Source organism: Buteo buteo, chromosome 7 (genome assembly GCF_964188355.1).
Source record: "Buteo buteo chromosome 7, bButBut1.hap1.1, whole genome shotgun sequence".
Classification (NCBI taxonomy): domain Eukaryota; kingdom Metazoa; phylum Chordata; class Aves; order Accipitriformes; family Accipitridae; genus Buteo; species Buteo buteo.
Genome location: NC_134177.1, coordinates 11,455,878 through 11,479,991, shown reverse-complemented (window position 1 = coordinate 11,479,991; position 24,114 = coordinate 11,455,878). Strand labels below are relative to the sequence as shown.

Sequence of the window (24,114 nt, the reverse complement as noted above, 5' to 3'; positions counted from 1 at the left end):
TTGCATCCAGTTAAATAGCCAGCTCATTTCCACGTGAATGAACACTATCCTTTGACAGAGTAGGATTTGATATTTTCATGATTTTTTCCAGTTTGGGGGTTTCATCAACGTCATGTTTGCTTTCATCTGCAACTCCAGATGGTTCAAGGACAGGGAGACCGGTAGAAGCGAACAAGCAGTGGTGGTTGGGCCCAACATGTGTGTTTGTTTCTGCCATACTCAGACACACCTAAGTTGTTCAAATTGCACAGGGGAGCTCTTCCAATTCTGTGGATCCTGACACCAGGCTTAGGAAGGGCACAGGCTTAGTCCCTGCAATACCACTAGGCTGACAGTGGTCAGAGCTGTGTCAGAGGAACAGCACAGAACGTCATTTTGCTTAACGGAGATTTTGGAGGGGATATTTGGGATTTATGGTCAGAAGAGCATGGTATGGAAGGGGTCTCTGATGGTTTTCATCAGCCAGCCAGAAGCAGCCTGGTACAGCTGTGCTCTTCAGCTACTGGGAAGACAGACTCAGTCTTCTTCCAGAAAGACAGAGTGGCTTGGTCTGAGGAAGACTCCCACTGGTAGGCAAAGATCTCCCTCATTACCTCAGGCATGCCCAGAGGTAGAGCACAGCTCCAAACTTCCATGCCGTCTACCACAGCACACAAGAACAAGGTGGTACAAAACACCAAAATTAAAACAATGCAAAAAGCTGATGCTTCCCTTGGTCATTCACCTAGCGTCATACACCTGGAACGTCAACCAGTTACTATGACTTAATCCCTGTGACCCTTTCCACTAAATCACAGGAGCATGAAGAATATCCCATCCCCCACCCTTTCTTACAACCTCCCACTCTTCCTTAAGACCCTGCATCTCAGCAAGTATGCTTTTGGAAAAGGGTCCAATGCTCTGCAAAACCCATTAATGCCATTTCTTAAATTTTAGAGACTTGTCTCTACTATATTAGAACATATCTCTTTCTTGTGGGGCACAGAGCATGCTATGTTCAGCATAATCCTAATTCTCTTGACAAGAAATCAGAAGTGTAAGACTTGAGTTTTCCAGTGCAGAAGGTGCATGCACATAGAGGAGTGAGGGGAAGTGTTCACACAGGCTCAATCATTTAATGCAACCAGCTAGTCTCCCTCTGTATAGAGCGAAAAGCCACCTCTGGAGTATGGAATAGCTTTTCTCTAAACTCTTTTATCTATAAAAGAAAAGGTTGCCATGTTCATGTAAGACATGCTCTAACTGGTGCCCAAATTACTATTGTAATGAATGAAAAAACAGGATAAATGCACATTATTAATAAAAAATTCTTATTAAGTTGGTGCAGAATACAGAGCAGCATTTGAGGTAATTTTTGAGAAACAGTGTGCAATTTCCACTTTAAAAGGATGCTGAAACATCATGCTCCAACCCAGAGCTAAAGCAATACATGAAGTGTGGAAGACATACCTTGCAGCAAGAGACCAAACAACTCAATCTGTTTTCTTTAAGAATTAACAGGTACTTACATGGGAGAGAGGTTAGTAAAAGTCAGCAGTTTATGTTTCGCAAACAAAGCAGTAGTTTTGAGAGCCTGAAACTAGACAAATCCAAACTAGAAATTAGGTATGCAGTTTTAGGAATGCATGTGATCAAAAGCTAAAACAACTTACCTGGGTCTTCCAGAAATTCAGTGTCATTTAGATTGGGTCCTCCCAACAGAAAAATAATTCTATGACTCAGAGGATAGCGGCTTGATAAATCTCACATTGTGATTTCTACTGCAGTTTCATTTATACACAAAGTCTGACATTGTGGTCATAATGACTTTGGGCTTTTATCAATCTATAGTAAAAAGTGTGAAAACAAGTGTCACGTGATTTATAAGTGTTGACTGTATTGTGTTGTTTTATCTTTCGACAAACACAAACAGGGAAAACAGACTGAAGTGTACTTGACCTAAGTGAATTGTGCAGTACATGTGCTTAGTACAGATGTACAGAAGGTCCCGTGTTATCTGAAAAAGGCAACGGCCAAGGTCACTGCAGTGTGAGAATGTGAGAAAATTTTGGTTAAATCAGAATGTTTGGGATGCTTGCTAGAATTATTCTTGGTTAATGGAGTGCATGGTTAGGACGTTGCAAAGTATCATGACAGCAAAATTACTGATACAAGCTTAACAGAGTAATACGTGTAGCTAACAAGAATTATACTTAACGTATCAATCAATGTGGCTATGAAATGCTAAAAAATTAATTTAGTAACATTCCATTTTATTAAAGGGTTTGGCTCTTCAGAGCTTTTCCACAAGTGATATTTCTAGATCCCATGTCACCCTGCGCAAGGCTGCAATGAAATAAAGTAATTGCTTTCATTTTCAAAATAAAGAAGACAACCCTATATCTTGGCATCTGCTTAAATAAAACCAATTTGCTGTACTAATCTTACTTTAACAGATCAGAAATGAATGTACCAAAGATAAGCCAAATAAACAGTTTCTATTTAATCTCAGTCTAATTTGCCTGTCAATGTGAAGTCTACTATACAAGCCAAGACAGAAAGTAGCCTGAAGCACTAATTTATTTTGTGTCAACAAAAGGAAGGCTTATCTCCACAAATTTGCTGCCAATTTTTTGTCTCTTCAAAATAAAAATGCACTCCTTGCTCGCAGGAGGAGCACAAGTACCTGAAGAAGGATGCATGGAATACTTTCAACAAATCTTGCTCTGCTTCTGTGTTTCAGAGAACGAGTCTTATGAAAATAGGATCTGATGAGATCTCACAGAGATGAGAACAGAAACACTAACTTAGATCTTATGTACTTTAAGCAGGAAACAGTCTGTTAGCTTCAGCCAGCATTTCCCTGCTCTGATGCATATATATGCAAACACACAGCTGATCTAATGTATTTCACTCAGCTGTAGTAACAATAGATAATATTTACTTTTGATTATTTGCTTTTGCCACCTCTCCAACTTCTTGCTGTGCAGCTTTTAAATAGCTTCCAAACTCCCTCTATGCTGCACTCCAAAAAAGGACAAAACAAAGACAATGTACCAAGTTAGCTCTTCCACACATCTATAGCAGGGATGCTGAAAAACTGCCCAAAAGGCTAAACTTGTCACAAAGCTTAGTTTAATTTGACAATCATCATAAGGCATCCATGTAAATTAAAAATTTCCACCAGGGTCACATATATTCTCCCACAACATAAAACGTGTTAAAACAGAGGGCTAGGATTCCAAAAGATGCTAGTGGTTACTGGTCTTGGCCAGGCTGCTGCTGCTGGCAGTGGGGTCCAGGAGACACAGCACCAACAGCGGCAACTCAGGAAGTGGGAAGTCAGCTTGCACAAATCTCTTTCAGTAGAACAACTAATAAAAAGGAAAGAGATTTGTACAGAAAACCTCATTCTCCACCCTTTCTGGGAAAACAAAACAGAACGAAAAAGATAATCCCATTCAAGGAGCAAAGAGCAGAGCTTGGAGTTCTGAAGCCCAACAATGCTGATGGCCCATTTTGAAAACTAATGAAGCACTACAGAGGCCTGAGTTTATTATTGCTTTATCCCAGTTCAGCCCAGGCTAAGGCTACGGTGAAGTCCAAATTAATTTAAAGCCAGAAAATGCAGATCCAGTAACAGCACCTAAGTCCCCATCCACACATGGGTGTAAACAGATACTTTTGGTGAGAAAAAAAAAAAAAAAAATCCCAAATTTCCCCTCTTTCTGTGCTATGTAGATCCCCATAGCAGGGCTAAAATTTGCCCCAAAGTATATAAAAGTTTCTCTCTCACATCTCCTTTAGCTGAGCCTCTTACAAATGTTTCATCTTTTATTCAAACTAGTCCTCTATCCTGGTGATACATCAGCTCAGAGATGCTTCGTGGGAGCTCACCGAGAGGCACACAGGTACCCACATGTTAAGAATAATGTGGCACAGAGTCTAAGAACCATCACCTGTACTCTGTAATACCCAATGATGCTTTGCCCTCAGCTTCCTGAGACCAAACGGCACAGATGGAAGAGAGAGTCACCCCATCTTGCATGCCTGGCCAGTGATCAAGAGAAATAGCACGCTGTGTAAATGAAATGGCATCTTACCACCACCATAAGTCAGAAAACAGACTCAGGTAAAGCGGGGCTTAAAAGTTTCACATCAAGAAAGAGGGTGCTTCCCTCAGACTATCGTATGACAGGACAACTGTTATTCAGGCGAACGTTATTCAAGGCAGTAAAATTTTAGCATGGGTATCTCCATGGTTGACTTACAGGCCAAACATATGCTAGGGATCTTTAAAAAAATTAAATTAAAGGTCCTGTTAATTCTTCCAAAAGGACAGAACAGAAGACACACAGTGCATCTAACAAACACACGTGCTACACATCCTAACACACTAACAAAGGCTGCAGCTAGACTTGTCAAAACAGTTAAAAAGATTTAGGCATCCAGCTAGTACCAGAATTGATGGCATTTGGGCACCTAAATTTAACTTTTTTGAAAATTCGAGCCTACACATTTCTTTATTGCTTGTCCCATTGAGTGCAAAGGGAAAACTGAGGGTAGGGTTAACTACAGAAGGATTTCAAATCCATCATAAGGTTTCCCTGTTCTTTTATATATATATTTATATATATAAAAAGCATTATTATTATTTAGCCCCTGGGGGCAGGGGGGAACAGGAGCTATTTAAAATTAGTTTCTTAATTATTTAAGCATTAGTCCCCTACCTCCCAAATCACAATACCTCTGTCACAGTAAGGAGCATAACATGAAAACCTGTTTGCTGCCACTGACAATTCCTGAGTCACTCCTTTGCAGAACTTCAGCCCAAATATCAGGATAATGGCAGCTTGACACATATACACTCCCCAGCAACGTACACACAGCAAGTAGGACATGCCTCAGTGGCCTCAGACAAAAAGAGGGAAAAAAAAAGAAAAGAAAAGAAAAGAAAAAAACCAAAACAAACCATCAACCAACAAACTTGGAGAAACCATCCAGAAGAGCCTCAGGAAAGGGAACTACCCACTTTCCACGGAGAAGCAACTGCCCAGGAGTCCCCGCCCAGTATAAACTGAATCAAAATATCCATCCTACAGCTGAAGGAGATCTCTGAAATCTGGCAGTGTCACACGCTGGATACTTGAAGGCACATTTGCTTTGTGTTTTGGGAGAGAAATCCAGTTACAACAACACACTGCAGCTGCAGGGCTGAGGGCAAGGAGGCAACACTTGGTATCCTTCCTCTGTTCCTGTCCTCATTTTCAAGCTTCATGGCTGGCATGAGCTGGTGATCTAAGCAGACACATTAACATCCCTGAGTGAAATGGCACCATTTGTGGCCTCTGAGACTTTGTCCTCAAGCACCATTGCTGGTGTGTCTGTAGTGACTGCTGTAGTGTCTATGGCAGGAAGTGGATTCAAGCCCTGTGATAAGATCTGTTGGATGGTTTTCCGCAAATTGGGGTGCAGCTGGTTTTGGGTCTGGTAAAAAATTTCTAAGGCAAAAGACTTGAGGGTGCCAGTGCAAAGGTCCTCATAAAGTGGAATTGTGTACATCCGAGACATCTGCAAAAAAGGAAAACTGGATAATATCAGTTCAATAAAAGTCAAGAAGTTCTGCTCTTCTACAGCTACACTCCAACAGCCTTGAATGACTTCAGACTGGAGACAAGCAATACATTTCTTCGAAAGACATCTGAGTCTATTCTAAATAAGTTTAATGCAAAGAATTTTATGAATGATAATAAAAAAGCATTTGCTCTCTAAGACTGAGCTAATTCCACAAATAACAGAACTATTTTTAAAAGGGAGGAGGCCACAGCGAACACATGCATTAACCTTTTGCTCCTGCACAATAAAAACTACTGAAAGGAATTCAATGAGCCCTAGCCTTGCTTGAAGTGCAAATATTCAAACAATCACATGATTTAGTAGTGTGAAAATTTCTGGTCTCGAAAAGCCAGGGCTGCTACAAAGCAACACAAAAAACACACTGGGCAGAGCTGGGACAAGGGTATTGAGTTAGGCTTAGAAAAGCAGAGATTATCTGTAGGCACTTCAAATTACATCTGCCCATTCCTCCCCACCCGCTAGCAGGTGAGCCATGCTCAGCCCCTTCGCAACACACCTGGTCTACACTTGGCCAGGAAGCAGAAGTTCCAAGGTCTTTCACGTCGCATGTCTCATGCACATGTCTCATGCACTGAGAGGTGCAGTGATTTTAATCCAGCAGTTAGTACCTGGTTTTCCAAGAAGCGACGGACTTTGTAAAGGTCTGGATAATAGTCATTTCGGACTACAATCTGCAACCAGCGGATACGGATTTCTGCATTCATGGAGTCCAGCTGAGAGGAGTAACATTCTGAAAGCTTTTTTATCACCTCTGAAGAGAGCACATACACAAAAAACTATGACCTATTTTGTCGAGTTTGAGGATCATCAGAGATTAACGAATCATAAAATCACAGAATCATACAATGGTTTGAGTTGGAAAGGACTTTTGAAGATCATCTACTTCAAACGCCTTGCCATGGGCAGGGACATTTTTCACTACATCAGGTTGCTCAAAGCCCCATCCAACCTGACTTAATGTGAATGATAAGGTCAACAAGGGGTAGGGCTCTTTAGAAATCAATTATTTATTCCAGGAATACTTTTCTACTATCCTGACAGAGTACTCACCATGTGGCAGCGGTGACCCATCCAGCAATCTGTCCAAGAAAAGCACGGTTTGGAACGTTCTCCATTTAGTGAGGTCAACACTGCTGGCAGCAGCAACAGAGTCCAGAGGCTCCGTGGTCCAGAGTTTGAAGAGCATCTCCACTGGTCTGGTCAGACTGGATCCCTGAGATAAGTCTGGCTCAGCTAACGGAGGTCCTGTAGCATTGAGCCAACGTTCAAACTCCAGTCCTGGAATGAGGAGCACCAAAAATGTCGAGCAGGAGTCTCTGCAGGTGGCTTGGCTGCCTCAAGGTTCAGGACTGCTTCTAGCACAGTTAAAAGAGGTTCTAACAATAGCAAATCAGACCAACCTATAGTTACAGCGACATAACCCCTCCAAATTTAACCATGAGTTTTCTGGAGCTCAACATTACAGTAAAAACAAAAACCACACATGCTCTTAAGGCAGCCAGGCTAACAAGAATCTATGGTCAAACTGTTCTAATATAAGATTTTTTTTGTGCGTGCATTTCTCTTCCTCAGAATTTTGAGGAAGACTGAAGAATAGGGGGAAAACATGCTTCATAAAAAAAAAAGTGAGAGGGCTGACTAAACTCCTCCTACACACCAGCAAAACCAAGCAATTTATTTATACAATCAAGAACTTAAAAAAAAAAAGAAGTTTCTCCACAAGCGGCAGAGCTAGCAGAGCCTAGTTTCCAACAGAGCTCTTCCCCTTGACCCTTTACCACCTCAGCACTTTCCTAACCCTTGGCAATACTTCCCATTCCACACCATCTACCCTAAAACTCCTCTCTCCTGCATCCCCTGAGTATTAGCCAGGCAAAAGTTAGCACGTGCTGTGGTTAACTCATTAGCCAACCAGTGGGCCAAATAAAACATAGAACTACTGATCTCATGCTGCAGTTTTTCCCACAATAGGCTTACTCATCTACATCTCTCCACAGGCAGTTTCCACAAAGCCTGTAGGAACCTAGTAACCTTAAGTACTCCACTGCCAGTCTGGTTTAAACTGACGGATGGGTTCAATAATTACTTGCAAGAAGGGACACATGGCAGGATAACGTTAGTCTCATTCCTTTAAGCAAGTGGGCTAGTAGTAAGCACCCAGTAGATTACAGACCTTTCATAAATCCACTAACAGCTATAAATAGGGGATATAAGGGAGAGTGAAACATTATGGAAGAGATTTTATATGCATGGATAGGTCCTTGGGAAAAGTCACAGTTCTCAAAGCATGTTTTCTGTAATTAAAATAGATGAAATTTCAAAGTGTGTTCACCTTTTCCTTGCATTTGAGCATGTGTAAATCTCACATGCACTGATCATTCTGTCTGCAGTGTGAAAGATGAGTTAATGAGAAAGTTAACTGAGGGCCACTCGGCTAATTAATGCCAAAATTGTCAGCGATTTAAGATGTTCTCATTCCCCAAGATGGAGGCAGTAACAATAAGTCACCACAACCATTTCTATCATGAACATCTGGCTGTTGCCAAAGGGTTTTGTTTGCCTTAGCATTTTCTTATGCATCCTCCAAGCCAAGCACAAAACTTATCATCCAGTTAACTAAGTGAATTTCCTACCTGCTTTGCTCTCAACACATTGCTCTTTCAGCTCTGGAAAAAAATTCAGGAAAGAATCCAGAAGATCTTGAGCCACAACGCTGGTAAATTTGTACTTCTCAATGTAGGCCTGAAACAGTAAAAAGGATAAGTTATGATTAGGAGAGAGACAGCTTCCTTTCAATGTAGAATCACTGCATGCAATAAAAAAAATAAAAAAAAAAAGATGGAAGAGCGAGAACAAATACTTGGAATGTTTCAAAAAAACCAAACCGACACAAGAAAACCACCCCCCCCCCCAAAAAAACAAAAAAAACCAAAAAAACCAAGAAAAATATTCTCCCTCCTCCTCCCAGATGATAAAAGCACCATAACAAGAATAAAATTGGGTAGCTGCAAATACACTGGCAGCTGAGTACAAGGAGGGGGGGTTCTGATACAGATCAAAGATACATTAACATATCAAGGGCAGAAAGTCAGAATACAACTGGCCACTGTATTATTCACTGTTAGATTATGGACTAAAGTCATACTTAAAGAACTAAAGAGAAAGACGGAATGGGGGATGGATTGGAAGCGGAGATAAAAACCATGCACGCAGCAAAAAGAAAAAGCAATGAGTTTTGTCACGTTTCAAAAACAAGTCAATAGCTAACATAATTTTCTATAGGTTTTGCGAATGTGCTCCAAGGCACCAAACCTGCCCCAACATAGGAAACCATGCCCTTTGTCACACTGGCTAAAAAACCACAAGCTAATACTTTTCACTAGTGAATGAAGTCACATCGTTCCAGTCACAATCTATACTGGAACAGCTTTCTAATTATTTGGAGCACAGAACAGGAGGTAACAAAAGTATACTACTACTCTGTATTTGGCACATTATAAGCTTAGAATCTGAGACGAAAGAAGAGCATGAGCACTTAAGAGAAATCTCATAGAAAGAATTATCTAGGTTGACAGACAGGCCCACACCATTCTTCCATCTCAGACACCCTCGTATTCAACTTTACCCCTATCAATTAGCCACAGTGACAAAACCTGAAGAAAAAAAAAAAGAAAAAAAAAAAGCAGCTCTAAATCTCAAAGGAAACACATGCTTATTCACACTCACTCTTAGGAAAGAGTCAAAGTGTCTTGGGTCACCACAGAGCTGGGACAGGTAGTAAACAAAGCAGTAGCCTTTCTCATAGGTGAAGAGGTTCATTAAATTACTAGGATTTACACCTGAAAGGAGAAGACAACAATGTTATAAGACACTCTAATGAGGACACCAATTTCCAACTCTTCCAAGCATACAGACCCCTTAGAGATCACTGAGTCGAGATGTAGTGACTTAAAATCAAAACAAGCCTATTGTCAGTACATTTAATTTACTGCAGTAAATTAAATGGAAGCAGTCCAAACACACAGACTGGGGGGGGGAATCAATCATTGTAAGCTAAATATTAATTCCTAATGGAACAAGTCACCTCAAATTAGAAGTCACTGAAAACACACCTGGAATTTGAAGACAAATCTTTTTTTTTTTTTTTTCCCCAGCACCAAACTCAGGGAATCACCATACCATAAATTTTTAAATCTATCAATGTAAGGTAATCACTATTTGTTCCTTTTTTGAGACTTCTAACACATGCTTTTCCATTCCATTTGGTTCCAATATCACCTCCACTTGCATTTTAGGTTGTTTTAAATATCATCTAGATTGAAGAATGCTTCACACCTCCAGTGGTGACCACAGAACTAGAGAACTATCAGTGAAGAAGATACACGATGCTGGAGTGCAGACGTGCATCTGGCTCAGGGGATAACCAACAGCCTCTGCATAGCTCACTCAAGAGGAGAGCAAGTACTTATGTTTATCTGTATGCTTATGCATACATACATAGTTCTTACATGAACACATAAAAGGAGGAACATTTAATAGCACAGGATTTTATATGATGTTTCCAAATATTTTCATTATAAACTGCTTTATTTTACATATTCAGAAGCTCAAAACCACACAGCTTTCAAGGCAGTTTTTCACACTCTGTTTCTACTCAGTGAGTCTGTTTTGTTCTTAAACAGAACAATATTTACAAAGATGAGTTAGCCAACATTAAAGAAAACTTCAAGGCAAGTTTCCTTATTTACTTTTAGACTGGTTTACAAACTAGTATTTCCTTTTTTCTTTCTTTTATAAGGGATATGTAAAAATTAGTCTTTTTGGCCTATATTCCAGCATCGATATACAGAAATTTTGTGTACAGCAGCTTCAGCCAAAAGCAATACCTGGCTCCAGTTTAACCTGAAGCTTGCTGACTGGGTTGTCTTCTCCAAGGAGCTTCATCTGTCTGTGGAGGGCATCAAGGCGGAATGCAGTCTCCAAACATGTGAAGGCAGCTCCTAGCCCAGAAAGAAACTTATTAGTTGTGGGAAAGTCACTAGCAAAACCTAACCTGTGCAGAACTAGCACAGGTACAAAATAAAACCTACTGAAGGTGTAAAAGACAGCAGCAAGACAGAATCACAGTAATGTTATGGTGGAGAAACTTGAGTGCAAAAAATCCTTGCAATTTGTAATGAAAGTCAGAACCTGAAACAGTGCATTTACTCACTCCAATTATGCAGCAGACTGAACCGAAAAACAAAGCAGCATGAAAACTATGCTAAAGTTTACATCCTTGACATCATCTTATCAGTTATAGCAAGGTAAGCAGGGCAGCATTGGAATAAGTATTGTCCAGGTAATTTTCAAGGACCAATCAAGTACTACAAAAAAGTAAAGTCACTGGTAGAATAGTAGACACACGATTCCATATTCAGTGCCAAGGATATTACTAAGTGAATGTCACCTCTTGGGTGAAAACAGAAAAGGATTAGATTTAGCTGGTATATTACAGATCCTGTGGATCTTTTTTAAGCTTTATCTAGCACCCTACCCATATTGTGTCATACAGTTTTCACCTTCCACTCATTAGAATTTCTTTTACAGCTGCGACTGGGTAGGCTACTCTTTCTCTTTTAACTGCAGTGTAGAGCATTCCATGCTTTCAAGCCAAACTAGCTGTATTACACTGGTAAGTCAAGAGATCTTTCCTACGCCCTTGCAGATGTAAAAAGCTGCAGAAAATAGATTTTCAGATTCAGAAGATACTTAACATCCAGCACTATTAACACTTTATCTTTCTTTGCTAAGTCTTCAATGATAGGGCTTGTTACACAGATATAATCTCAGAGTCTCTACATATATACACAGGAATCAGATATAAGCAAAATGAGAATTAAGAACCAGGATATATTTGGAAGATAGAAGAACCCATACTGGCAGACAAAGGGGTTCATGTGCTTCACAGGGGAAAGCAAGAACCAGGATAGCTAGTGTTAAGGGCAATTACTTTAAGCTACAGGGAGGAGGATTAAGCAAGATCCAAGAGGTGTGGTTGTCAGTGGACTCCAATTTCTGTAAACAATGTCATTACAAAGATGCCTTTTTATTAACAGCAGAAGATACTCCAGAGATGACGTCAGAAATGGCAAGATTCAGATCAGAGATTTATCTTAGAAACAAAACGGAATGCAAAAAGAGCTTACTAAAGAATGGCACAGGAAAAGGCATTTCTTAGTTTCCTGAACAATTGCTTCTTGAAACAACCAGTTCTAAATTTCAAGAGAATAGACCAAAATCAGCAAGTAGCTTGTCCTATGTCAGAGGGACAGACTAAGATGGGATAGAGAACAGGTCAGTATCTTCTGATCTATTCGTATCACTGCCATGTAAAACACAATGTGACTTATAAGAACAGTCCTAACCACTGAGAATTACTCAACATAAAACAGCTTTCAAAGATATATAATATACATTGTAACATCTCCATATATGCTCAGAGCACTTCTTTCCCTAAACTTCACTATCATCAGCTCATCTCCAAAAACAATATACATGAATAAAAACAAAGGCATCCTTCTAAACACTCTCACTGCCAAGATTTCCAGGAATTTTTCCAAGATTGTTTACAGCGGATGCGTGAGAATACACATGGTACAGGCTTTTAAGAACATAACAGGACAAACTAGAGAAGTGTATGTTCCCATTATTCACTTCCATAAAAATCCAATTAAACTGAAAAGCAATAGGAATGATTTACTACTACTATATTCTAAAGACAGTACCATACAATTGACCTGTGAAATTCACTGATATAAGCAAAGGCAGGGCTGTACAATTCTTCAGGAAGCCTCAAGCAGATAAACAGACAGCTATGTAGATGTGTAAGTTTGGTTTTTTTCTAAGTGCTATTGCCATCATTCTTTCCAACAGTAGGTAGCTACTGACTGATCAGGATTAGAAAGACACTTGTTCAGACAATAGTTATTTCACAATATAACCATGATAAGATTTCTTACATCTTTCTCTGAAGCTCATCCTCCACTCACCTTGCTCTGACATATGAACACCTGCCTGGTACCCAACAGTAGTTCCAAAGTTCCTACCAATGGCCTTACAATGCTGTGCTAACACACCTCACTTAAAGCCCCTATTACTGTATCAGGTATTGATTCCACCCAAAGCCAAGACAACATCACACTCTAAGCATCTAAGATGTTCAGTGCAATTTGGGGCTGCGTGTGTTCCAGAAATAAAAAAAGAAAACCAGCTCCCTACAGACTTTTGAGCTCCCAAGGCAAATATTCTATGCAGCCAACTCTCAATTATTGGTTAGACATAGCATAAGGAGAAACATTTCTGCATCTATACCGTAGGTCTCAGTGGTGATCCGGCGCTGTGCATATGTGGCTAGCCCCTCACTCAGCCACATCTCCTCCCATGTAGCATTGGTGACTGCGTTTCCAAACCAGCTGTGGGCAACTTCATGAATGACGTCAATGATTAAAAACTCATCGCTCTCCAGAATGGAAGAGATGATGAAGGTCAGGCATGGGTTTTCCATGGCAACAATAGGGAAGGATGGAGGAAGAAAAACAATGTCATATCTAAAATTAGGGAGAGAGAAGAAGGAAGAGAGGAGAAAGGAGACAGGTAAATTACAGCTATTTCATAAGACACATAGTAACTTTTTTTTTCTTTAGAAAAGGCTCTTCTGAGACTTTTTTGTGGCTTCAGGAACAAACTTTCTAGAGCAGTGGTGCCTTATTCTTCTGATCAGGGGATTGCAGAGCTTATTCTGTTGGCCAAGGACCTGCGCACTAGACAGTCTTTTCATGTGCAGCAGATCCAGCACTTCCCAGAAGCATCACGCTCCCGTCACACAAACAAACTCATCACAAGTTGTATATCTGAGAGCCAGAACCACTAAGTTTACTCTACAAACACTACCACATACACAGTGTCGAGACCCCAGAGGCTCCCAGGAAAGAGACACACTGGGAAGCTATCAAATAAATTAATTGATTTGGTGTACCTGCAGCGTCAGCAAAATGACTCTAGTCTGTCTGCTTCAGAACATAATAATACTGTTTGTTTTGTTTTCTAAATTTCTCCAACAATGATCAGTACTGGCACACTGGGCTGTGTTCTCAGATTATTTCAAGCAGCATTTTGTACATTAACACCACCACCACGTTCTTCCTGCTTACCTTTAGCAAAGAAATATAGCACGCCTTTGTAAACATTTTCTCCTATCCAAACAATGAAAGCATTCTCTCAAAACATTTTCTTTTAATACATAGACAAGCTTAACTTCAGAAACTATTAATGATGGGTTTAGAGACTAGGACTCTCACTGAGTCTGTACTGAATCAGGTTTTCAGCACCCTCAGACATACCACAATAAAAATACCGTATGTCAAGTACCGCATGTAAAAATAAGTAAGATGAATAAATAAAACTGCCATACATTTTAAATGGTGTCTGGCCCAATGTTGGACTTGCATCACAAAACACTATAGTATGAAAAACCTTCACTCCTCAGGGAAGATCCACTGTTTAGAAACCTCCAGTTCTGCCCACCACACCAGGCAAAACACCACTGTGCCTCCATGGTCTTCTCTGCCACTTGCAGAGACAGAACTCCAGAGTTTGCTTCCAACTACTACAGTGCTGCCAGCTGAGAGGCTCATTTGTCCTGCTATTGCTAGCATAGGGAGAAAGCAGGATGATTTCTCAAGATTGTTTTATTTTGTTCCCACTACACATTCCTGGGAGACTTATTAAACTCACCTTCCCCATATATATGGGCCATACAGACTCTCTGCAGCAGTCAACCAGCGCTCAACAATGCCAGAAAGCTTGCTGATGGCTGTTGGCAGCAGGCAAGGCTCTGCCCACACTCTGCTCCTGTCAGAAAACAGAAAACATCAGGTGATACTTCAGCAAACTGAATTATCTCTTAAAAAAAAAAAAAAATAGCCTGACTTCTCACCACACTTCCATGTATGGTAATAGTGCTAAGAGGTCTCACAACAGATTCAGGCCTTCTTTAGGCTAACACTCTATGGATACATGGCAAGAGATAATCAAAGATCCCTTAAATTAGGCAATGAGACAAGTAGCTGCAATGACTACAGGGGACAATAGCAACATTTATGAAAGAAGAAAATATCTTTGCCAGTGCAGTGCCATGAATTTCTTTACACGCAACTAAACCTCAAATTCTCTGAATGCTCGCAGCACATGGTCCCAACTGTTCCCTTATCAATGACTCAACACATTTTCTACTTACAACATGAAGCACTGTAGAGAGACACAAAAAGCAGAACCAACTCACTGCAAATCTTACCTTGGACCTATGTCTGCATGTATAAGGTCTCCTGCCACCAGGGCCACTAGGTAGGCAGGAACTGGATATTCCATATAAAATTGATATACACCTTCCTCTTCTAAATAGGTACTTTGGGTGGCACTCATCAACACCTGTATGCCTGCTGGAGCCTGGAAGACCAACACACTAGATGATCACAGCTGAATTACCACACCACTGATCTCTCTGGTTTTGTTCATCTATGCTTGAGGATGTACATTAAAATCAATCATTCAGATAACACAAAATCTAAGATTTCTGTGAGGTTTTTATACCATAATCTACCCAGCCCGTGAAAACATACCAACCAAAAACATTACTCCTCCTATATTGCATGGGTTTTTATGCCAGCTGCCCCAAAAGTGCCAACATATCAAATTATTCACCTACACAAAATGCAAAATTATTTGATGCTGCTTTCATAAAACTTTGGTTTTTTCCTTTCAAGAACTGATAAAATACAGTTCAGTATTATCATCAATAACCACTACTGGAAGTGACCAGCCAAATTCTCTCTCTCTTTTGTGTTATCCATTTCACGGTTACCCTTTCAGTGTTGAGTACAGGTAAGGCAAGAGCCAAGTATGATCAGTAACAGAGTTGCCTTTGGGACAGTGCCCTGATTCTGGCCCAAGAACCAGAATGGGATCTAAAAACTCCAGTATTTTTTATAACGCTGTCACAATTAATATTTAATATCGTATGTACACACACAATGTAACTATGCTTTCACAAGTTAACAGCAGCTCAGTGCTCCATGATCCATTTATAGCCATTCAGTCACTTACCTTGACAGTAGCTGAATAGGTACATTTCACTGCTGGTGTGTCAAAGCAGGGGAAGAAAGACCGGTTACACACTGAGTGGCCCTGCGTGAAGACAAATGGCTTGGCATTGCCATACGTCAGTTCTGGATCCAGCCACCAGATCTGTTGAAACATGATGTGAAGAAGAGGTGAGGGAAAAGGACAAAACCACAAGGATGAACTGCCAAAAACCAAAACCTGAAATCAAGAGGATTGTGGAGGAGAAGGAACACCTCAGCTGCTTGGCTCCCCAGATGAATATCTGGCACAGGGCACATTTTCATTTCTAACAATACATCTTCCTACTCCTGTTTATTTGCCATGACTACTCGGAGTAATTCCTTACTGTCTGAACACCAAGTGGTGCCACACAACATAGTGTCTTCCAGCCACTCGCTATTTCTGTGGTATCAATTTGCCTGGTTAAAAACAACTCCCTAACAAACATCCACACAACCTTCTTCTCAGAGGGAGTACTCTGAATATCTTCGTGTTTCTAATTCAACATGAACAGGAGTAGTAGGGGTCAGGTAACGCAAGCTAAAAAAAAAAACCAAGCCAAACAACCCCAAACTCACAAACCAAAAAACCCTGAGGCTGAACAGTGTACACAACTTTATCTCTGACCCTGACACTGCCCTGCTGGCTGAAGCATCAAACATTTTGACACTATGCAAAAAAGTCAGTATATGTAAGAAACATCTGGTCAATGACACTAGAGGCCTCTTTTTACAGAGCGGATAAGGAGATTCTGGGTGGTCACACAAAAAAAACCAACAAAAACACACCAAACCAAAAAAACCCCACACCACTGAGCATGTCAATTTTCAATATCAAACACCAAATAAATCATGAATCAGACCCTCAGCAAATAATTAGAACAGATTAAGAATAATATGAAAAAGTGCGGTTATTTGCCTTTTGGGTTTTCTGTTTCAAATGCAATGTTTATGCTTTCACATGCTCCCTGCCTCCAACTTTGGAACGTAAGAGCAATTTTAAATAAGGATTTTCTTGTAATCCTAGAACTCTGGAGCTGAACTTTTATGGAAAATATCAAATATTGTGAAACTTGCAATAAAGTTAGAACCACTGGAAGTCTTGGGAACAGTCAAGCGCAAGGAATAAAACTTCTGAGTCTGCTGAATTCTTAGATCAAAGCAACCAATAAATCTGAATTCAGGGAATAGCAGTTAGTGCAGACACTAGTTCATTTCTGGTCCTCAAGAGAAAGCAATGAAATACTTACAGAAGAGAAGCCTGGGTACTATGTCTGCTCTCATTTTAACAACATATTACAATTCTGTCTCCTAGTTAACCTCTGTGTTCTGGAAGTCAAAGTTTTCTCTCTCCCCCTCTGTCCTATAAGGTTACTTCTTGTTATCTTCTTCCCTTGCCTTCAGACCCTTTTCCTCGGATGTCAGTGTGCTCCACTCCCAAATCATTCACTTCAGTAGTACCCCTGGAGATCAGCGAAAGGTAAGGAAAGGAAACACACTGTCAGCAGCTTTCAGTTATTTGTATAGAGGTTCACACTTCCACTGGCAAACGCAGTTTTTTCTAGGTGGGAGGCATTACAAAATTAAAAACCTTTATCTAGAAGTAAAATTAATCTCAGAGCAGCATACTTATCTTGAAATTTGTTTTAAGAGTACCCTCTTCTGTTTCAAGTCTCTTGGGCCAGAAGCGTGCTTAAAGCATGACTTCTGATGAACCTTGCCTCACTTACACCACGAGGGCTAAGGCTACGCGACTCTTCAAATCCACATGCTGCATTTCAGCATGCCACTGGCCAAATCCCTAGGTCACAGCCAAGGTGCACTACACAGCTACAGATTCCCACTCCATGGATACCTGCATTTCACAGCAATGAATATTGTGTCTGCGATGTGACATTGTGGAACTGGAGTCAACTATTCCAGAAGGCATTTGGGGACACAGGTCTCATTAAAACCCACAGTTTGAAACTAAGAGCTTCTGCCCAGAACACACATTCACATAAAAATGCAAGTGCTATGTTTTAATCCAGGGTAGTAGTTTTCTAATGATCCAGGAAGGAGGCTCAGAAGTTAAGTTTTTCAAGATCTGCCCCAATGCCAACTTTTAAAAACACTCCTCTGATCAGTGGCTTTGTGCTTGTATCACAAAAAGTCTGACTTACAATCCGTATCATTGGCCTTGCTGAAGAGGCTCACCTTCAAAAGGTTCTGTTTCCTTTGCTTTTTGAGAGACAGAAAAGGCTAACAAAGAAAACAGAGATATAAGACACCACCAGACCTCAGCTGCAACACTAGAGTAGGAAGGAAAAAGGGTTGACAGATGATGTCTTTAGAGCAGAGAGATAAGGGGAAGTTCTCCCTGACCAGAGCAGGAAGAAAACATAAGCAGGAAGCAAAGGGGAACTGAGAAGCTGATTCTTGTTTACAAGAAACTCCATAAATTAAGGACAATTTCTTTTCAACCAGTTCCCCTTTATTTGACATTTGGTTGAAGTTAAATGAAGCACCAGCCCCACAGGCCAAGAGGGAAAATATTTGCAGAGGATGAAGTATTTTTTTCCCCTGTTTCCTAATGTCTGCAGCTACATGGCAAGCCTCCGTCTCTCTTTCCAGATGCACTTGGAACAATGATGAAAGTTATCCTGAAACAATATAAATAGATCTGTAATATAAATAGACCAGGCTATGCTACCGGACAGAGGCAGGACTATGGACTGGGGAAAACGAGTATAAGCAGCATCCCAGAAAGGAGTGCAAGGAGCAGGGTACTGCTGGGGACAGGGGGGTGGAGCAGTACACAGGGACAGAGCAGTATTTGGGGCCATATCATCTACTCTACATCCAAATCCCTCCTGTGCTCCCCTTCAGAAATATACATGACTCGTCATAATGCTCATCATTCTTATCTAGTTTTTCAAGTATACAGGTGAGCTGTTTCACACATTAAAGCTGTTCTACGATGCATTTCAAGTAAAAAAACCTGCTGCTTGGCTCCTCTGCTGAACAGAGGCTTTGGGCAGTCCAGGTTCCCCCTGCCCACATACTGCAAAGAAGCTCACACTTTATAAGGCACCTGCCAAAAACATATTTTTTATTGACTTAGATTACAATCTTTTACCCAAATCTGGCAAATGACAATGGCAATTAGCTAAGCCTCTTTCAATTTTAAATCTCTCCATGTTTCTACCTGCATTATTGATGAAGCTCCCAAGAAGAGCTGCAACGCCACAGCTTCCGTTCTAGACAAACAACAAGCCGCTCCATCTGATGACAAAGTAAACCGCACATCTGAGATGCGAAGGATGTGACAGGAGCAAAGTACACCAGGACAAGTCACTCTAGGACGACTGAAGAATCAGGACAAATCTAATGGAACAACAGGGAAGTTCCCAGCACTGCAAAAAGGGCTGTCCTTTTTGCTGAATCCTGAAAATTAAGAAATGCTATAATTTTTTATACCAGAACACAGAGTGGGGTTTGCATTTAAGGTTGTCATGGAAAGAAAATAGCACTAGTGTTAACATGTGCGCTGCCAAATCAGAGGTGTGACACAGTGGGCAAGAGACAGATGTAGATATTTCTCTCTAGGGAAGGGGGAAAAAAAACCATCTTATGAACGAGTATTTGTAGGACCAAGAACTAAGGGGTGAGGGAAAAGAAGGGGAGGAAGAGCACTGTCACTGACACACCTGATCAGCGTGTGCCTTCAGCCCACACCATGAGACACACACAATATTTATGACAGTCTTGCTTCTGATGCAAACTGGTGATGTACCGAGCATATGGTTTCCTAACAGCGCAGGGAGCTGGAATGCCCTGTGAAAGGCAGATTTAATCTCTCAGCTGTCTCTCAATGTCCATCAAACAACCAAAGATCTTGGCTCCTTCCTCCACAGGAGAAATAATGGGACAGTCGAATAACATATCCAGATGGCTCAAACCAAGTATATCAAGACAATAGGTTTCCAATTTTAAACAGACTACTATCTCCAGTGCTGATCTTACTGCCAACACGTCCACGCAGCACTGTAACAGGAATTTACTGTTTTATAGGTCCCACAAGTATGCTAAGGGTCCCATAGAAAATAAACGCTGACCTGAAAAGATTACATTTAAAGAAAGGTCAAAGAAAACAGAACTTCTAGAAGACAGAGGTCTAACACTGTAAAGTTTGTTCACTTACACAGAGAAAAGGTACCGTGAGGAAATGTACTAGACACGAGTATAGACACGAGTATAAACCAGTTCACCCTTACACACATATGGGTTACTCATCCCTATTAAAATGCAACACTAGGCTGAAAAAGAGCAATGACAGATAGCACTACAATAGCACGAAATGACTTTGGATCCAAAAAAAATAGTTCAGCGTGCGAACATGAAGAGCTAGAACAGGTGCTACTCGAGGACAAATATTTTGCCAGCCAAAATCTACAATAGTGAGCGAGGAAACGTGGTACGATTTATGTCAGCGAGCACGCCTGCTTCTACTTTTCCGTATCACTTGAAAAGGGCAGTGCATGCCCCTGACACTGTAACCATCAATAATCTTTTGACACTAGTCCCTGTAGCTTCATTTCAACTGAAGCAGTACACGCCATTAAAGGTACAGTAAAGGCTTCAAAAGACAGGATGAAGAAAAGCTAGTTCACGTCTGATCCAGGGGAAGCAAGACAAACAACAGAGGGAATGGAAAAAATGCCCTACTCTCAGCATCCTCAAGTATGTAACATTCACCCTGGATTATGTGCAAGGCCAAGGAGGCAACGTGTTAATGCAAGGTGAGACTAATGAAGATCACATCAATCAGTGCCCTGCGCCTTCCAGCGGTTTTCAGATCATTTCTAAAGCCGAGTCTCAGATCAGTATTCCGTTACATCTGAGATCATTTCTCCATAAACACAGCAGGACAGTCTGCCCCTTCAGCAACAGGGCTGGCAAAACCCAGCAGAAAGCACAGGCTAGCCTAAAATAAAACAATTTATTCAAGAGGAGGAAAGTATGCTACCGTGTACTTTGAGAGGTATGGCTCAGCCAGACTGAGAATGATTATAGAGCACGGAGCAACACCAAATTAGCTTTAAAGCCTTCCCACCACAGAGTAGATGAAACAGGTTTCTCCATAAAATCTTGAAAAAAAACAAAGAACACAATCTTCCGAACCCACTGTGGGCCCTGAAAGACATCGCCCATATACCTCTTCAGTGCAGAAAAGCTTCAGCAGAGTATTGTACAAGGAAATAGTTAAACCAGGAGTTCCATAAGTGAAAAGGAACAATATCCTCACTTACAAGTGGATCTGAAATTTTAAAGTGCCAGAATTTCACCTCATTTTTGCACTTTTAAGGAAGGACCAGCATGTTAAAGAGTCACTATCTAACAAAAGGAAACTTCTGTCAATAAAAGCCTTCACGTGGAACTCACTATTCCAAGTGAGCCAATATATTAAGACTATCCAGATCATTTTGAGGATGAAGTTATTTTTGTGAGCTTCAACGTAGTATTAAAATGAGACAGAAAAAGATCCAGCAAACTCATTCTACTCAGCAACACTTTCATAATGAAAGGCTTAGTATGTACTTGCTATTGGGTTATTTTGCATGAAACCTTACGTTCAAAGCCTGCTCTTGTTGAATAGGTTATAATAGTCGAATAGATGCACACATTTACTGGTTTTGACCAATGCAACGGCAATACCAAACCAGCAGGCTGAGAGTCAATTCCATTAGGCAAGACAGAGGCATCAAAGTTGCAAGACTCTCAAAAAAACATTCCTTTTGCAAATAGATTCAAGAACCACGTTAGTTCAATTCCCAACCTGAAGGGACTATACAGTGACAAAAAGAACTAATGTTGCAGTGATAACTTTATATTTTCACTATCATAAGTTCTTAAAAACACAAGATCTGCTAAACAGCACCTAAAAGGCCAGGAATAAAGTGCATCTAAATACCAGGGGTTTAAAAGAAGTGACAGAATTTACAAAGCATCTCACTGCTGAAGAAGGTTAATTCACGCAGACATGAGAGCACCTCCCATGGCTGCATCGAAATGGGTGTATTAGGCCATTTCTCATCCCTTTTTCCAGCAGGTAACTTTTAGGAATACGTGGAATCTCACTCCGCTCTTCTCAAAGCTCCTGACCACGGCTCGCTGGAACGTCAACCTAGGTGCGCAAAGGCCTGATTTGGTAAGCACCTGGCAAAACCCACAGGGAAGCTCCTGTATTTGCCGATTATGTAACTTGTCCCGAAGAACTCAGCCGAGGCAGGAGTTTTCAAATTTTCACGCTCCTCGCCAACAACCGCGATGCCCTTAAAGGACGAAAAACTTTAAAACGACTGCCGTGGTGGGGAGGTGTGAATAGCCTTGGGGGTCCGGGCGACGGGGAAAGGAAGGAAGGAGGGCGGCTGGGTGGGTGTACGAGCATCACTGCCGAGCGCGGCGTGGGACCGCGCAGGGCTCGGTGGCAGCAGGCAGGGGACCGGCACCGCCGGGGACCGATGCCGCTGACAAGCGGGCAGGCGGCTGTCAGGCCAGGAGGGAAGAGGCAGCGGAGGGACGGCGACACAAAAGGAGGGGCCGAGAGTGAAAAACACCTCCCGCTGCCTTTGCCGCGGGGCCAGGGCGCTTCCCCGACGGCCGATGACGGGAATAACGTGAGAAAGGCGCGGGTGGCACGGGAGGGCGCCGCCAGCCGCCCCGGGACGCGGTCTCCCGTTTTGCCCTCCCCATCTCCCGCCCCCCCCCCCCAGCGCGGTACTCACGGCGGGGCCGTCGGCCGTGATGTAGCGGACGATGATCTGGAAGGGCTGGTGCGGCTGGAGGGCGGCGGGCAGGGAGACGGTGAGGGACGAGCCGTAGTCGGTGAAGGGGTCCACCCTGAAGCCGAGCGGGCAGGCGGAGCAGGGCGGCTGGGCGAAGAGGGGCAGCGGCGGCGGTTCGGCGGCGGGCGGGGGGCTGGCGGGCGGCTCCCCCGGGGCGGCGGCGGCGGAGGAGGAGGAGGCGGCGGCGGGCAGCGGGCCGGCGGCGATGCAGGGCGCCGAGAGGAAGGTGGCGGTGGAGGGCGGGCTGGCGGTGCAGGGCGGCGCGCAGGGCGGCGGCGGCGGCGGGCAGGGCGGCGGGGGCAGCGGGGCCGGGGCGGCGGCGGCGGCCTCGGCGGGCGAGAAGGCGAAGGAGCAGGGCGCTTCCCCCGCCGCGGCGCGGCGGTAGGCGGCCGAGAGGACGCGCATGGCCGGGTGGACGTCCAGCACCAGGGCGCGGGGCTGCGGCCGCAGGGCGCAGAGCTCCAGCACCAGGCAGCCCGCCAGCGCCCGCGCCTCGGGCCGCAGCTCCAGCCCCAGGTGCAGGTGGCGGAGGCTGAAGAGCTGCGAGCTGGAGGCCGACGCCACGTCCGGCGGCGGCTCGGGAGGAGGCGGCGGGGCCGGCGGCGCCTCCGGCCCGGCCGCGGACCCCTTGCGGCAGCAGCACAGGCCGGGCGGCCGCGGAGCCGGAGCCGCCATGGAGCGGCGGAGGAGGAGGAGGCGGCGGCGGAGGCGGCGGCTGCTATGTGAAATCCATGGGCGGGCGGGGAGGAGGGAGGCCCCGGCGGCCGGAGCGACCGGGGCGGGGAAGGGGGGGAAAGGACCGCGCAGGCCCCGCGCGGCACCGGCCGAGGGAGCGCCGGGCCCGGGCCCGGAACAACCAGCGGCGGGCACGGCCGCCAGGCGGCGCCGCGCGCGGGACAACGGGGGAGGGCGCTCGAGGGCAGCCCCGCCCGCCGGCTGCGCGCGCAGCGGGGGGGGGCGCCCGCCCCTGCCCGTTGGTCCGGGGCGCTCCTCGCGCGCGCGCGCGCGCCTTCCCGCGCAAGCACGCGCCTCCCCGTGAGCGCTCGTCGTGTGCCCGGTGCGCGCATCGTGCGCTGCTCCGGCATAGGCGTGCGCGGAAACCGCTTGCGGCACCCACGCGTGTGGGCATCCGCGCTGCACGCCCACCCTCACCCACGCGTGGAGCCCTGCACGCCAACCGGGGGCTCCGTCCATCCGTACACACACACACACACACTCCTCCTCTGCCCCCAGCCAGCCCCGCTGTCTGGGCACGGACACGCAGATCCCCTGCTCCTGCTCTGGGGACAGCCCTTGGCACAGCTACAACGGCCCACTGGGTTCGCTCCTGCCCTGGCGCAGCCTCACAGCCAGCTCTGCCTCCTCCACGTAGCCTGAACACTTTGTTTTCACCTTCCCCGTCCCCAGCTCCAAGACAAACAACCCCAAACCCTCCACACCACGGCTCCCAGCAGGGCCGATGCATGCACCCTCATCCCACCAGTACCTATTTTGGCTTCCTCCATCCCGTT

At 43.7% G+C, this 24,114-nt stretch overlaps 1 protein-coding gene across 8 annotated transcripts in view; it reads right to left on the bottom strand.

Moving 5' to 3' along the window:
- Positions 1–1,295: 1,295 nt before the first annotated feature.
- Positions 1,296–24,114, bottom strand: part of ABCC5 (ATP binding cassette subfamily C member 5) — a 74,882-nt gene continuing 52,063 nt past the window's right edge. For 5 of the 8 annotated variants that reach the window (XM_075031526.1, XM_075031527.1, XM_075031528.1 and 2 more), the window contains 10 exons: positions 15,760–15,900; positions 14,951–15,102; positions 14,392–14,508; positions 12,970–13,205; positions 10,503–10,616; positions 9,343–9,455; positions 8,250–8,358; positions 6,667–6,894; positions 6,225–6,367; positions 1,299–5,550 (listed from right to left, as the gene is read on the bottom strand). In XM_075031526.1, the coding sequence (XP_074887627.1) occupies positions 5,278–5,550; positions 6,225–6,367; positions 6,667–6,894; positions 8,250–8,358; positions 9,343–9,455; positions 10,503–10,616; positions 12,970–13,205; positions 14,392–14,508; positions 14,951–15,102; positions 15,760–15,900 (1,626 nt within the window). In that variant the 3' untranslated portion in view covers positions 1,299–5,277. Of the gene's footprint in view, positions 5,551–6,112; positions 6,368–6,666; positions 6,972–8,249; positions 8,359–9,342; positions 9,456–10,502; positions 10,617–12,969; positions 13,206–14,391; positions 14,509–14,950; positions 15,103–15,759; positions 15,901–22,543; positions 23,413–24,114 lie in introns of those variants that run through there. The other 3 variants (XM_075031532.1, XR_012650930.1, XR_012650931.1) reach the window with 3 other exon arrangements.